The sequence below is a fragment of the Salarias fasciatus genome, chromosome 13, assembly GCF_902148845.1.
Source record: "Salarias fasciatus chromosome 13, fSalaFa1.1, whole genome shotgun sequence".
Classification (NCBI taxonomy): domain Eukaryota; kingdom Metazoa; phylum Chordata; class Actinopteri; order Blenniiformes; family Blenniidae; genus Salarias; species Salarias fasciatus.
This window is the reverse complement of record NC_043757.1, coordinates 12,597,250-12,612,479: the sequence shown is the minus strand read 5'-3', so window position 1 is coordinate 12,612,479 and position 15,230 is coordinate 12,597,250. Positions and strand designations below refer to the sequence as shown.

General features: G+C 45.9%; 1 protein-coding gene across 2 annotated transcripts; it reads right to left on the bottom strand.

Annotated features, from left to right (window-relative positions):
• Positions 1 to 591: 591 nt before the first annotated feature.
• On the bottom strand, positions 592 to 11,888 carry ism1 (isthmin 1). Of its 2 annotated transcripts, none has more exons than XM_030107340.1 (6): positions 10,975 to 11,888; positions 5,385 to 5,603; positions 4,288 to 4,537; positions 2,529 to 2,672; positions 2,302 to 2,391; positions 592 to 2,005 (listed from the first exon to the last, which is right to left on the bottom strand). In XM_030107340.1, exons 1-6 carry the CDS (start codon positions 11,110 to 11,112, stop codon positions 1,488 to 1,490), a joined length of 1,359 nt encoding a protein of 452 aa, XP_029963200.1. In that variant the 5' UTR covers positions 11,113 to 11,888; the 3' UTR covers positions 592 to 1,487. The 2 variants fall into 2 exon arrangements, with proteins under 2 accessions (XP_029963200.1, XP_029963201.1); XM_030107341.1 differs by having other exon boundaries at positions 5,385 to 5,600.
• Between the last annotated feature and the right edge of the window lie 3,342 nt (positions 11,889 to 15,230).

Sequence of the window (15,230 nt, the reverse complement as noted above, 5' to 3'; positions counted from 1 at the left end):
TGCCGCTCGATGCAGACGGGCGCTGCTACACGGCCAGCTGTGCCGCGCACAGGACTGCAGGAATGAGGGCACCATGAATGGCTTTCTCTGTGCGACAATGACTGCAGCACTCAGCGGAGAGAGGGAACGGTCAGAGGTCCCTGCCGCGGACACGCAGCACTGAGTGTGTGCGAGTGAGAGAGAGAAAGAAAGAGAGAGAGAGTGTGTGTGTGTGTGTGTGTGTGTGTGTGTGTGTGTGTACACTGAGAAATTACTCAGGAATGTGAGGAGACATGCCAAAGACAAAGAATTTGAGTCGTATTCAAAGGAGCCGTACTCTCCTCGCCCTCCGAAGAAATATCACAATCCCATCAAAAGGCCTGGCCTGAGAGCCACGCTGCATGGAACTAATGGAAGTCTTGTGCGGTGGCTTAAGTCAGCTGGAGGAGTTTAATTGATGAAATTAGATGCTTTTTCTTTCCCTGCAGATGAACTTTCCCTCCAACAAAAAGAGGGGAAATTAATAGCAGCTGATTTTGCCTTTCATTTCATACCTTTCTCTGTGAAGAACACACCGATACATATGAGTTCTTTAAACATCTCATCATTAGGTCACTTTAAAAAAAAGATTTATTTATAGATTTATATCTGAAAAATCTTTCCATACACTTAAAATTCACACATTCTTTACGCTCTATTTCGGTTTAATCCTAACTTGAGACAGGGAGATGCGCGTTGGTGGCAAAGGGTGAGCCGGAGAGGAAATCTCAAATGAGCATTCAGCCACGTGTGAATGAGGAACCACAGACATAGACACCCAACTCAGACACAGCTACGACTTAATAAATACTTTACAAAAATAATGCAGGCTTTGTACAATGAAGGTCTGCCTCGGAGACACAGGGGACACAGTTAAATTACAGGGGTAAATTAATGACATTTTCTAGAAAAATGTGCATGCTAAATAAACATACTCACAAGCTTACATGAAGACCTGCATACTGTGAATGACAAATTGTATTTGGGCACCTCGAAACCTTCCTGAGGGATTTTACAACTCTGCAAACTCAGACTCGCACATAAAGCATCTATGCAAACACTATCTTGAAGGACATTTCTGGAATATAAACTTCCCTTTTTTAAAAAACTGAAGTTAGTTTTCCCTTTAGTGACCAAACAGGTACAGTTTGCAAGAAAACTACTGGCAAAATTACAGAAGCCTGTTGAAAAAAACAAAACAAAACAAAACAAAACAAAACAAAAAAAATCAACCTTTCAGCGCCCGGTTTGAATTAAGTTGTAAAAGTTCCATGTGAGCAAGCATGGGTTGTGACTCTGTTGGATTTTAATTCCTCTTGGTTCAAAAGAGCAGTAAGTCTTTCCTCAGAGCCTAAAAGTTCACGTGTTACATGACCTTAAAGAGCATAACAATAGTTTCGGCGCCATTTTCGAGGTTTAGCGGGATAGTTAAGCAGAGTGTTGTTTCTCTCTTTCCGCTCTGCGGCGGACTAGAATTCCCTGGCCTCTTCAAACTGTTTGTAGTAGTCCTCGTCCTGAGGGTTGTCGGGACACTTCTGCCCGTTGTTGGGCGGCCTGGCCTGGTTGTAGCGGCTCCAGTCTCCTTTGCAGATGATCCAGGGCAGAATGTCCACCTTGTAGTGCAGGTCGGCCGAGAACTCGGTGCTGATGAGGTTGGGCGTGCCGGCGCCTTTGCCGCGCGTGATGAGCTTCATGCCATCGTCGTAGCAGCAGTGCTGCGCCGCCAGCGTGGTGGACTCCAGGGTCAGCATGGACCGGATGCAGTAACGGGCCGTGGGCTTGTAGATCTCCAGCTTCTCCTTCGGCCCGCTGGCGTCTTTCCAGCGGAAGTCTCGGCGCGTGAGGGGGTCGTGCACGTCCGCCGTGCTGTAGGCCACCTCGGTTGGGTAGGAGCAGGGGCAGCTGGGGAGGTCGTTCGCCACCTTGGTCATGTACTTCTTCAAGAAATCGCTTTTGCAGTTCATCCACCGCTCGCAGCTGTCCGTGTCTGGAAGAAATGAAGACATTATTAAAGGCCACAGCTCTGTTATAGGCATTCCACAACAAAGTACAACTGTGAGAAGGTGTAACATGAAGGTGTGTCTTCACTGAGTTTATTAAGTCCTGACAGACACAGAGAACCCGGGGAGTGGCAGACTGTGCTGCTCCTTCCCTGCGCAGTAATGGAGCGCACCGCATGGAGCAGGAGGAATGCCGAGCAGAAGAGCACTGCTGCCAGATGCACACACTGCCTTTGATGGCACGAGAACATGAGGGATAGTCTGTAGAAAGACGAACTCTTACCAACACCAAAGAGCTCTGTGGCATTGAACTCATCTGTTCCGGCTAACAGGCTCACTTCAGTCGCTGCTGTCTTGAAGGCATCTTCAATACCTTTAGGGAGATGAATGCACAGCGAAAGGATCAAAAAGCATCAACACACATGCTTAAAAGACATGCATGTATATCCATCATTGCTATCTTTACTGATGTAGTTTATTTGCACCTGTTGCTGTAAAACAATTGCCTACCTGGACAGTTGGGCATGTCACATGTTCTGGACTCGGTGGCTGTGCAGGCATAACCACAGGACCTGGTTCTCTTCTGGTTGCCATTTCCACAAGTGACACTGCAGGCTGACCAGTTGCTCCAATCTCCTTCTCCATCAATGTAGTCTTAAATCAGACACAAAGGAAGAGGGATTCTCAGCTGTGAAGCCAGTGGCATGTTGTTAGTGTTAGCATTACTAAAAATTAGGGAAATGAGAGAACTCAATGCAGACTCCCTGCTAATGTTTGCTAAAACTTAACCTTCTGAAAACTAAGTGCCCAAAGTTAGATCAATTCCTAACCCTTGAACCATGTTCTTACTGTCAAACAACCTTTTTTTTTGGTGAGTGTCACAAAAGAAAGTGCATACACAGCTAACTAAACACAAATCTGGTGAATCAACAAGTCTAAATCATATTCCCCATCATATACAGTAAGATAAAATTGTGAATTAACCAAATGGTATTTTTACAATTTTAAAAAAGATCTACCACCAGAAGGCCAATTACAAACACAGCCTCTTCCTCTGCTGGTTAACCATCCTAAAAACGATGGCAGCATTCATCGTTCTCCATCTGTGATGAATAGGTTTGAAAATGGAACTTGAAATGGCAAGAAATCCTCTTTAACACTAATCATAACTGAGTACATCACTGCAGACATGGAGGCAGTTACTCAAGTCTCAACGACCACCTCGCTGCTACACCACCGCTGCCGGAGCTGCTGCCGCGCCGCACACATCTTGAAAGCAGCACTCCATCAATGAGAAGAATTAATGTGGGCATTTTGGGATGGAAGTATTTCTGGCTTGGCTCCAACCTGTCCTATACACCCCCCCACTGCCATCTGCCCCTCATTACAAGCATTTGTATGAGTACAGGCCAGATAGCCATCTACCATTGCGCCACTCCCGAATCCAAGAGCATATTAGGAAGCTGGTGGTAGCTCAGGCAAAATTGAGAAAATCTTGATAATAACCTGCGCTCAGACCGCAGATGAGAGCGCTCCGTGTGTTATCACCGGCCCGTGATGGGCGACCTTCTCTGGCTTTCCACAATTATGATTATTAGGCTTAAAACCAAGACCATAATGATGATAAAATATTTCCTTGTCCATTAGTGGGGTATGAAAAAAGGGATAAATGAGGGCTGACCACAAGTGATAAGGCTCTGGTTTTACAAAAAAATATAATAAAAACTCTCCATTCTAACCACCATAGCGCATGTGAATAAAATGACATTTTCCAGAGCGCACGCATTCCTGTTCAACCATGTTGGTTTGGGCATGCTGCAACACGGTCCGCACGCATACAGTACGACGGCGAGCGTAAATTCTTTCAGAGCAGATTTATCTGTGGGGTTACTTTTGGAGGGCGCTGTGAGAATTGTGAGGAAGCCTTAACGGGACTTCTGGCTCTATTCCTGTTGCTAAACTTTGAAGTAGCGAGGCGTTTAAACAGTGTCACGTAGCTAGCTCCACAACACAGAGGAATCCATCTCATAAAAGAGTGTTAAAGGCTTCAATCAGGGGCTCCCAAGGGCTTGCCTGGGATGACTGCACTTATTATGGTGACAGCTTAAATCAGCAAATCTGCAAATTACAGATTCCACATCAGGCCGTGGCCATCTGTGGAAATCGTCGGGGACCGGCGCTCAAATGAGTGCGTGTGGACACGGCTCTATATTCTGCAAAGTGCATTCATTTCCTCGCAAACACACGCACTCCCTCCTGTCGTTCTCACCATATTCGGTTTGAGCTTTGCTGCCCCTCCTGTCCCAGTCCGCCGGTGGCCTGAGGAAGTTGCTGTCCTCGGCGTTGCCCCCGTAGGAGCGATCCTGCTCCTCCGTCTGGGTGGAGGAAGAGGAGGTGGATGAAGACGTGTGAGGCCACCAGTTCCTCCAGTTGGGGGAAGCCCAGCTGGGCTTGCTCTCCTTGCGGAGGCCCTTCTCTGGCTCGTGACCCTCCAGCCCGTCCACGACCTCAATGGTCACCTGTGTCAAGAGAGAGCGGGCTTAAGTCGACACTCTTGGATCGGGTGCAGTGGAGTGGCACTGTCTGATACCCCTGGCCTTGCACCCGACCCCCCCACCCCACCCCACCCCACCGCCTTCTGTCCAAACACATGTGCTTTCCAGATGAGGGGGGGAAACACCACCCCTGCCCCACAGTCACCCTCCCACCTCTCGGGCTCTCTCCACCTAAACACAGAGTTCAAAGGGCTACTCAGCCTCCTCCAGACCATGAAAGCCAGATGAATCCCAGGATCAAAGACACCCCCCACCCCCCACCGTCCCACCCGCCTCCTGCCCTTCTCCCCACACCCTCACGCCCTCGCTCAATTGGTTGCTTTGCTCTCTTCCCACATCTTGAGATGTTAATACACTTTTGTTCATGTTCAAATTTAGCAGTGATGCCCTCAGAAATGGAGAGACCCCCTTTTCTACGGATTAGACAGGAGGATGATTTAAACATGGCAGCGGTTACTCAGCCATCTGCATCACTGAGGGCTCGCCGCACATTTCCATAAGCTGCCGTCTGCCCTCCTAACGCATGGGTTAGTGGTAGCGGGGGAATTTCTGGTTAGCGTCTGCCTTTCAGCTGTCATTATGATTGACATGAGGCTCCAGTGTCTATCTTAAGCTTGACTACCAGCCAGGAAGTGTGACCAGGGGGTAGGAAGGAGGAAGCGAGGGGAGAAAAAAAGGGGTAGTGATGTGCACCAAACTATTCTCATTAGTTCCTGTTTGCTCTTCCTGTCTTCTGTGCTTGAGTAGTCATGTCTTACGAGGGCAAAGAGCTTCAAAGTGCGCCGGCAGGTGCAGAGACACACATGGTCACCTGTATGTTGGGATTCTGTCCATTGATGTCGGCTTTAGAGAGATCTGGAAAGTTGTGCAGATCTAGGAGGAAAGCGCCGGGGCTGTCTCTGTGGACGTTGCTGCCCTGCGGCCAGGGGAACGTTGCAGGCCGATGCCCCAGCCGGTGTTCTGGACCAGACCGCCGATCCTCATGAGCCAGCTTTGAGGAGGAGCTGCTTTTAGCATTTATGTTATTCTGCTGAGGAGAAAAGAGAAAAGTGCCGTTAATTCGAAACAAAACAAAAATGCTTAAATCTCTTTACTTTGGGTGAATGTTAAAACTCCAAGGCATGAGCAAGAGTGTGCGCCCTCTGCAAAATTAGACTGATCTCTCTGCTGACAGAGGTCCATGCGGCCTTGACCTCTGCCATAAATCCTGCAAGGCAGCAGAGTGTTTGACCCTCGGTGCTCAAAAACACAGAGTCTCCCAAACTGTGGGACAAAACATCTCGCTGTGTTCCGTGCGTCTGTCTGCTCCCACCAAAATACAATCTATCTTAAACCAGTGTCACGGCCAGACTGTGTATTTTTTTTTTTTTTCCGTTTTTAACTGACACAGACTACTCTGCTGCTTTACCATAGCGAAATGGTGTGGACATATATAGCACGTAGTGGTGCCGGCTGGAAAAAAAAAAAAAAAAAAAAAAAGAGCCGTGCGAGACACATGGTTTCCCTGCACTGGGGCTACACAGAGAAACCTAAGCAAACATTGCAAAATAATTACATCTGCCGTCTTGTAGACAGAAAAACATTCGGTCTTCTGACAGGGGTGCTGTAAATCCGTCCCACAAGGACAGTGGAGGCATATGTCCCGATCAGGTATTCACGGAGGGAACAATTATTCCTCAATTGGACAGCCATAAGTAGTCAGCAATCATCCGTTCTGGGGGTGGCAGAAAATAAGATCAAAGAAAGCCATCAATCATGCTCCGTGTTTTCTTTTTTCACGTCCCATTTCTTTCCTCCCCAGTGTTTTGGCGGCCGGGCCCGGGGCCTGAGAATATGGCAGCGGTGCTGTACGGTTGCGGTGACCAGTCACAGACAAAGTGTCAGCTCAGCCACATTGTGGCGGGTATAAAAGCCCCCAGCGGAGCTGTTTGTGTCCGGCCAAGGTGCACTCTGGGGCAGTATAGACGCTGTAAATGGAGCCGCGCAGCGAGGGAGGCAGGGTTATAAATGTACATGGAGCCGGTGTTCAACGGCAGAGGGACAAGAGGTCGCACACAAACACTTGTGTATCTATTTACTTTTCTTGATTAACGGCTAAAGACGAGATGGAGGTAATACGACGGACTTCAGAGAATTCTGAAGCGGCCATAATTGCAACTGATTACACAGCTGGTGAGAAAAAGAGTTTTTTTGGCTCTGAGCTTTATCACTGAATAAGAAGAAGAAAGGAATTTCTACTGTAGATAAGTGGATGAGTTTTTAATCATAATTTATGTTGGAAATCACACAAATTGAGGGAAAAAGCGATTTCAGATAAAACCGCAAAAGTCTTTTGGCTCAGAGAGAAAAGTGGTTGAAAAAAAAAACATCATCTTCACAAAGCAGTTTGTGTATCGGTTATCAACCCTTCATGGGAACATCACAGGAGCCTCGGTGCTTCTATCACAAGGACTGAGACTTTGTGATAACAGACTTTCATGTATCAAGTCCACAGATATCACCGACGGGCTGTAATTAGACTCCGCTGAGGGAGAAAAGCCCAGCAGAGCACTAACGGGTTTAAACATCTGTAAACAAAGTCAGCTGCTGTGGTTTATCTGAAGCGGCAGCTCTGATGAGTTAAACTAGGATTTAACGGAATAAACCAGCTTTCTCCTCGGTCTGCAAATGAATTTTCTGTGGACTAAATTGCATTACGTGTTTAATTGATGACCGCAGTTTGAGATATTTTAGGATTCACTTGTCAATACCTGCTGACATATTTAAACATTTTCAGGATCAAATATCTGAACTTCAACTCATCGATACAAACCTTTACTTTAACTCAAAACGTGCATTTATTAAAAGGATGTATGAGAACTTTGGTAATTGAAGCACAAATCCTCAGAAATAAAAAAGTTTTAGCTCTGAATTCCCTCATTCACTGGTCTGACTGAATCATTTCAGTTGGGTGTTTAAAAGTAGAATATCATATGGTAATTTTCTTAAGGCTTTGAATTTTTATTGAAAGGCATTACAGCGTTGACTTGCTCCATTACAAAGCTTTTAATCTTTGAGCAGCCTTTCATGCATCCACTCAACGTAAAATATGTCTCAAAAAACAGTTTGCGCTTCTTTTTCTTCAACTTTTGTCACTGAACCAAACCAAAAAAAGAGCCTTTTTGACACCACAAGCAGACATAATGAGGCAGGCATTTTCATTCCCAACGAAAATTCATTCAGAAATGTTCAGAATCCACATAAAGTACAAAAAGTCTTTTTTGGGGGGTTGTCATGTGTTAATAACACCAAGCGACTTTAATGTAACTTATGTACAGCACAGATCAGGAGAGATGAGAATCTACAGGTTTCCAAATCTTCAGAGAGTCCTGTGATTCGAGTGTGAGCTGAAATCCTTCACGGAGGATATTTTCATTAGCTTCTGCACCTGGTTGGTTCATTATCCTTGCTGTTAAGGTCACTATAAACTGACAGTGAGCATTTTGACATGTGTTTTCTGTCACCTGTAAAAGCTGCACATCTTACAAGCTGAGTCAGTCCAGGCAATGTTTAAATACTTTTATGAATGAGCTCAAATCACCTGAAAGAGGAAATATAATAGCTTGAATAAAGTACAGATAAAAATCTGCTTGAGTGCAACTAAGGGTTACTGCTTATAACCCTTAGTTGAAATCAGTGAAAGCTGTCTGTGTGCACTCAGTTTGATGCCAACAGACCAGAAACTGATTTTCCAGCTGTAGATACATCAAACTCATATCTGGCGCTGTACATAATCCTAAATATGATGTGAGCGATTAACGTAGGAAAATGAAATCACTTGTCAGATGCAGAAATCCAAGCGGCTTTACCCCGCAAACCCTGGAATTTCACTAAACCTACATTTTAATCTGGAAGCCATATAAGATGTTTTGAAGTTTCTGACTGTATCTGTTTTTGGTTTTGATCCGATTTTCAACGACAATTGGGTGGAGAAACACGAGAGTTGGAAATTAAATCAGAGACCATTTACGTTACGTATTATATGGACTTTAGTAAATCAACTTTACTTCGGTGGGGATTTTACCATTTCAGCCTCAGTTGCAACATACTTTTCATGATTCACTTATTTACACATACAGTTTCAATGCACAGTGCTGTGGTTCAGTTGGTACAGCGGTTGATTCCCAATTGGAAAGTTGCGGGTTCGAGTCCTCGTCTCCCCCTGTCCACACACTGAAGTGTGCTTGGGGGAACCCCAGGCTGTGTTTCCCTTTGACTCCACACTCCTTCACTACAATCCCCCGGAACTCATCGGAGATTCTCCCCAACAGGAAACCCGTTATAATTTGGAGATCAGAAGTGACACACCCGTCCTCGGTTCATCTGGGGCCTCCCAGGGTGTCACCCTGCTGCACCCCCTCTGCCCCGCCAAACCCCCAACCAAAAGCCATGAATGAACACAAGCCACCCCCCCCCCCCTCACAGTATCTCTTCTTCTTTTCCCGCTTCCCCCTTTTCTCACTTTGTGAGGGCTGCTTAAAGGGGCATGACTCTATTTTCAATTGGGAGCAACTCAGGGGTCCTTCCCCCCGGGGAGGCTGGCAGGAAATGAAGGCAGTCCACATTGTGCCAGATGCTTTTCAGCGCTACAATCATGTAGGTGGGAGAGAAAAATCATCCCTTGCCTGTCACAAGGCTTATACCGAAGGTAAATGTTTATTTACCCTTAGAAACTGAGGGGATTCATGCCATGCGGGGAAAAGATGACATGTAAATACGTTCGGGAGTAAAAAAAACACTATTCAAAACTATAAAGTGCGGCCAGTTCTGTTGTGTGCTACCGTTAAATATTTCATTACACTGCCACAGTGGCTGACTCTGCCCTCCTGGCCCGGCGATGATAACGAAGCTTGCACCAGTGACTGCTCTCTGCCCACTTCAGGTGCACAGAGCTGCATCCTGTCATTTGTGTTCCCCTGAAAGGCTTTTTTTTTTTTTTTCTTTAATATGACACCTTGGGATGAGAATACAGCCTCTGGCCCGTGACAAGCACAGCTGAAAGATGACTTCACCGTCTTCAGTGAAGGGTTAGTGAAGCGTAAATGCACATCTTCAGAGCATTCATGAGCAAAAGAAAAAAAAAAAAAAAAAACTATTCAAGACCTGTCTTTGGCTCTGTCCCGGGCCAGAATCCTCATGTAAATTTGAGTTATTGACAAAAAGGATGTCAGAGTTGGAACAGGAGGCATGTGTTCAGTACTTCTTCACTCTGATTCCTTTGAGAAACTCCCTGCCGTTCCTCATCCTGCTCATCCCATCCAGCATTTGGCCGGGTGACAAATATTCAATAAATTCCTGGAATATTTCTTCAGCTTTGCGTGGCCTAATATCCAACCAAACACAGGCCTGCTGCTGCATATACGCAGGTCGGGCTAGAGTGCTGGCAGTGATAGTCGAGATAAGAGAAATTGCTCCTCGCCATCCTCTGATGGAGTAAAACATTCATTCCATTCATCTCTCACGAGCCCTGATAAAGCATTTACACAGGCACGCCTTTCCACCGGGCATAAATACCCATTTATCACTGGGAGAAGAAGCATTTCAGTAGCATGCTAAATATACTTCAAAAAGCAGCTGAAGGATGCTTTACACTCTTGGAAACAAAAAAAAAGGCCTGTTGATACCAGACCCATCTGAACCCCCGGGGCAGGATTTGGGGCTCGGCTGGAGCCGGTGCTCTTTATGCCGACGTTAAAATGAGCAGTTAAACCATTAAAAGTGCCTTTAAGTGGTGTCAAGTTGAGAAATGTCTCTCCTGTGAATCTTTGTGGAGGCACAATCATGAGTGAAACACGAACCATGGCGAAAGCTGTCGCCCAAAACTGACACTGCTGCCCATCGCTCTGTGATCGGATCATTTGGGCTTCTAGGAGAAAGATGCAGGATCAGATAAAAACATATTGAGGAAGCATTGAAGACATGGTTATCATGTCCCTCTCCTCTGCGGACATGCTCTGGGAATGGGGCTAGTGATGGAGGGGGTTCAGCTCTGACCCCGCCGCCTTATCGAATGAAGGCCGGGGTGACAGTGATGAGCCCCTGATGACAGAGGAGTGCCTGTGGGCACCATTTAACTCCAGACAATAGGGAGGTGTGTGCCTTGTGGTGGGGGGCTGATCTCTGACCCTGCCTCATCTCCTGTGCCCTTTCTGGCTCCTGCAGCTCCCTGGGGAGACCTCAGGGAGACTCCATCCGTGCGTCAATCTCCACAGACTCACAGGAACCCCCTCGGGGCGTGGATGCTCCATTATACCTGGGCTCATGTGAGCGTTTTATCAAACCCATCTGTGACTAGATGAAACCCCCATCAGATATCATATCTGGGACGGTATCACGTTTCCAGACGCGGCTTCCTGACTCACCTCTGTTAGCGCCGCGTCCTGATCCAGGCTCACAGATACATTCCCTTGGGGCAGCGGGTTGCTGCGCAGCACGGTGATGTGCAAGGTGAGGAGAAGGAGTCCGAGGAGAAGCAGCAGCTCCGCCGCAAGCCGCACCATCCTTTTGACGCGCCCGCTCTTGGGAGCCTGCGGTGTGACCGGAGCTCCGACTCCGCCTCCTCCCGGTGCAGAGACTCCGATCTCCGGATCCGCCGGGGACGAGGAGCCGCAACACCACTTCGGAGCCACTTCGGGAATCAAAATTGCAAAAAAATGAAAGGGAAACGGATCGGAGCGGGGAAACCGGACAATCAGAAAAGCTGATGTAGTTTGCTGACTTTTCCCCCCTCCTTTGGAAAAAAAAAAATATTATACCAATAAATGTTTATCCACTTCAAGAGTTTCTTTTTTAATAGTCTGATTAAAGTGGAGTGTAAATGAAGGCAGATCTGCAGGTACTGGAGCGCACTGGACTCTGCAGGCTGGTCCAGCGTGCAGCATTGACACTTTCCGCTTGTTGCGCCCTCTTCAAATCTTCAAATCTCATGAAAGTTGCAGCCCTCTTGCCCCCGAAGTGTCCCCGCCACATTCGCAGCCCCCCACGCCGCACGTTTCTTCACGTCCACTTCAGCCGCTTTTACGCATTTCTGCCTTTGTCCACATTCTGTGCGTCCCGGCGCGTTATTGTCCGGTGGGGGGGGAAAAAGCAGTACAGGTAGATAAAAATAGATTTCCCCCCTGGTTCAGGCTTCACGGCGGAGTTCAATCTGCTTCAAAAACAGTATTCATCCATTGCTGGTGTGGGTTTGCGGGCCCGGGGAAACGGAGGCTCGGGCTGGCGTGCGTATCTGGAGGGTCCCGCCGGAGGAAGAAAGTCAAACCATATCAGACTACAGCTCCAGTCACACACGCTGTTCTTGTTGTGCGCTCCTGAGGTGGTTTTATACTAAACGCCCCTGTGCAGGCGCCCTCCCCCGATTAACTCTTTCGTCCCTCTCCACCAGTCCCCAACACACTCATGTCCCGGCAGAAAACCCCCTGAAGCAGAACAGCCTCAAAGAGCAGATAAAGTGCTCCAGAGTGCCAGGAAGTGGTTAAACTGAAGGATGCAACTGTTTTATCTTTAATATTTAGACCATTAAGCTAAGCAATTAAACTTTTCAGCTGTTTAGTTAATTATTCTTGTCAGTTCTGTGAGCCAAGTTCATTTCTTTGTAAATATGTTGCAGATGGCATCATGATTTTCAGCTGTCAAACATTTATACCAGATCTGAGAGGTGTAGTGGTGAGAGCTCTCCCCTGGTGGCAGCAGGAATGCCCCTGGTTTGAATTCAGGTTTGGGTATGGGTGTTCCCCTTGGGTTTTCCAACAAGAGCCAAAAAAAAAAAAAAAAGAAAGAAAGAAAAGCATATTGGGGTTGGATGGTGGGTCTGGTCAGTGTTTACTTCAACATTTTACTCTTCAATGCAATTATCCAGCAGTGTTGAAGAAGAACAACATAGTATTTTATCGCAAGGTGTAGCGTTTATAGATCTAAAGTGTTTTGGCTGAGACTTGCGTGATCTACCGTGAGCCAATAATGGATCAGTCATTTGCGCAAAGGTCCGTTTATGGCACTGCGCGCATTTTGTCAATACAAATGGATGCAATGGTAGCAACCAATCACAATCATAGAGATTTGCCTGCCCAATCTCTCACTCCTGCGGACTTTGCTAATCTAATTTCCCTAATAAGGATTCATTGTTTGCACTGGTGCGTCCATAAAAGCGCAGGGCATCTCTCTCATCCTATTAAAAAGTTCACTCACAATACAGGTAAAATACAGAGATGGCTTTTGTCAAAATGCATTTTAAATGATAAAAATACAGTAATGAAAAACTTTTTTTTCATTTACTTTTTCTTCCAAAATCACCTATTGAAAATGGTTACAGAAGCGCAGCAGCAGATCAATACCGGGGGCGCACAGGGGACAGCGGCGCGGCGCAGCGCGGAGACGCCCGTGGGCGCCATGGCAGGGGGTCATCCTCTCTCCCTCTCATGTGCAAAGCGGTAACTCTTCACTGAGGGAAGACAAATGGTGCGTAATGTGATTAGTCCGTCCGCTTCAAAGGGCAGGTCGCTGTGCAAGGCACCTGCAGGGACCCTGTTCGGAGACCACTCACCCAGGATCACTGGTGTCTCAGTGCTCTTGTACTTTGGACATTTGGACATGAGTTAAAGCTTAAAGCTCCTGATGAAGAGTAGGCTGCTGTGTTAAATCGATATTTCGAACTTTTTCTTTTTTTTTCCTCACAAAAACATGTTGGTAAAAGCAAGATGAGAGAAATCAGATGAGTATTTGAGTAAAAATTGAATGTCTAATTTTGACAGCCTCACATATATGTTAAATAGCATTTTTGATTAAAAAAGATTACAACTAGCACCCTTCAGCAAAAGTCATGCTTTTAGATTCTCACAGTTGAAAACAATATTTTATGTGAAAACTCTGGAGATCTGTCCTCCAGCTGTCAGGCTTTGTGGCATGAGCCTGACTTTGAAGTTATTCTCTGCAGTTTAATCCAACATTTACCACTGATGATGTGCAACATGAGTGAGCTTAGAGAGTTTATCGGTTTCACTGATGCAGGACAGGTGAAACATTTTGAAATACATTTATTTGATAAGTTTGAAATGCTCTGAGTCTCAGGTAGTTAGTTTTAATATTAGGTTTTCATCAACTGAAATCAACTTATATAAACTTTGTAAACTCATTCCCGAACTCACTTCTTAAAACACTGTAAATTATTAGAAAAATGAGCAGCATGGAGAAGTTTAATGAGAGTGTTTGCTGTTGTACTGAAATTCAGCACTGCTGTGATTTGCATGAAGCTCTGCTGATATTCTGTAAAACTGCAACATTTATTAACAGCAATATAATAGTGTTTTTTTAACCTTGTATTTACACATTACTGTAGTATCATCATGCAGTTATGTATTCGTACATGTGATTTTTCTTGTGTAAACCGTGAAAGAAACCTACAGCACTTGTCTTATGTTACAAATCAAGGCTTTCTTCTGTCAGAAGTCACTACTGAACAAAGTTTTTCTGTTCTATAGAGAGTATAATTTAGTCAATAGAGGCCCTAAATAGACTCACAAGTGTCTCTTGAGAGTAACCCAATCAGACATTTGATCAAAAATCTACAGATACAACACCAACAAGCCTCCCTTGCATTCTGTTAACAAGAGCAGCTCCAGGAAAAGGACTTCACTGTGATCTGTATTAGAGCTGTCCAAGCCATGTAAGTCTGTCCTCTGCCTGCTTCACTTCAAAACTCTCTTTGCAGAGAAGAAAAATCTCTTGTCTAAATGGAAAACAGAGAGCAGCGAGAATGGCTTGCCTGCTTTGGACACAGTGGTGGACATCAAAGGCGTAGCAGAGGATCCCCCTTCAGAATAGCAGCTACATGCCATTCCAATAAGTGCAGTGTATTTGGATCCGCAGTTCAAAAGAGGCTGGTGCAGGCAGGCAGGTCTCTGGGGCCTTGCCACCAGTAGTCTGGCCGCACAGATGTTTTGAATGCCAACACAGACCATTTGCCACTTCTGCTGAAGCTGGAGGCGCCAACAAGTGACTGGAGGAGAGCTTGGCAAAGCTGCCGCTTCCCACCTTGCCCCGCCGCCTGTGAGTATTAACAAACTGTCACTCTGCCCGACTGGCCTATTTGCAACTCACACCCCTGTAGTGGAGAGTAATGATATAATAACAAAGCCCATTTATGACAAGCGACTCTTAAATAATCCATCAGAAAAATCCACCAGAGGAAAACGCAAGAGAAAAATCAAGAGTCTTTTAAATAATGAATTTCATAATAAATTTCTTCACAGAATGAATTGAAATGGGAAAAGCCACCAGTGTCCTAATCTCTTCAAGCTTAATTTAATTTTCAAAATTCAATGTCGAATGCAAGGCTCTGGTAAGTCTCAGCCAGCGGGAATTTGCCTTTCTGAATAGTTTTAGTGTCAGCGACAATTCACGAGAATGTATTAAAGCTACGCACATCTGTCTTCTGCTCTAAACCCGCGCTGCGTTTCACAATGTTCACATTTCGACTAAAGGTGACCATAAACAAAGATTAATAACAGACATCCGTAGGGTGTTAGTGCGCCCCTGATGCAACATTTGAGGCCACCTCTCCTCCACGTCTTTATGCAGGAATATATTGGGCTGACGTCACACATCTGAGGATTAAAGACAC

Coding starts and splice junctions, on each gene's coding strand:
- ism1 (XM_030107340.1), bottom strand. CDS start 11,112: ATGGTGCGGCTTGCGGCGGAGCTGCTGCTTCTCCTCGGACTCCTTCTC. Junction 2,673..4,287: donor CAAAGCTCAAACCGAATATG/GTGAGAACGACA, acceptor GTCTGATTTAAG/ACTACATTGATGGAGAAGGA. Junction 2,006..2,301: donor CACAGAGCTCTTTGGTGTTG/GTAAGAGTTCGT, acceptor CATTTCTTCCAG/ACACGGACAGCTGCGAGCGG.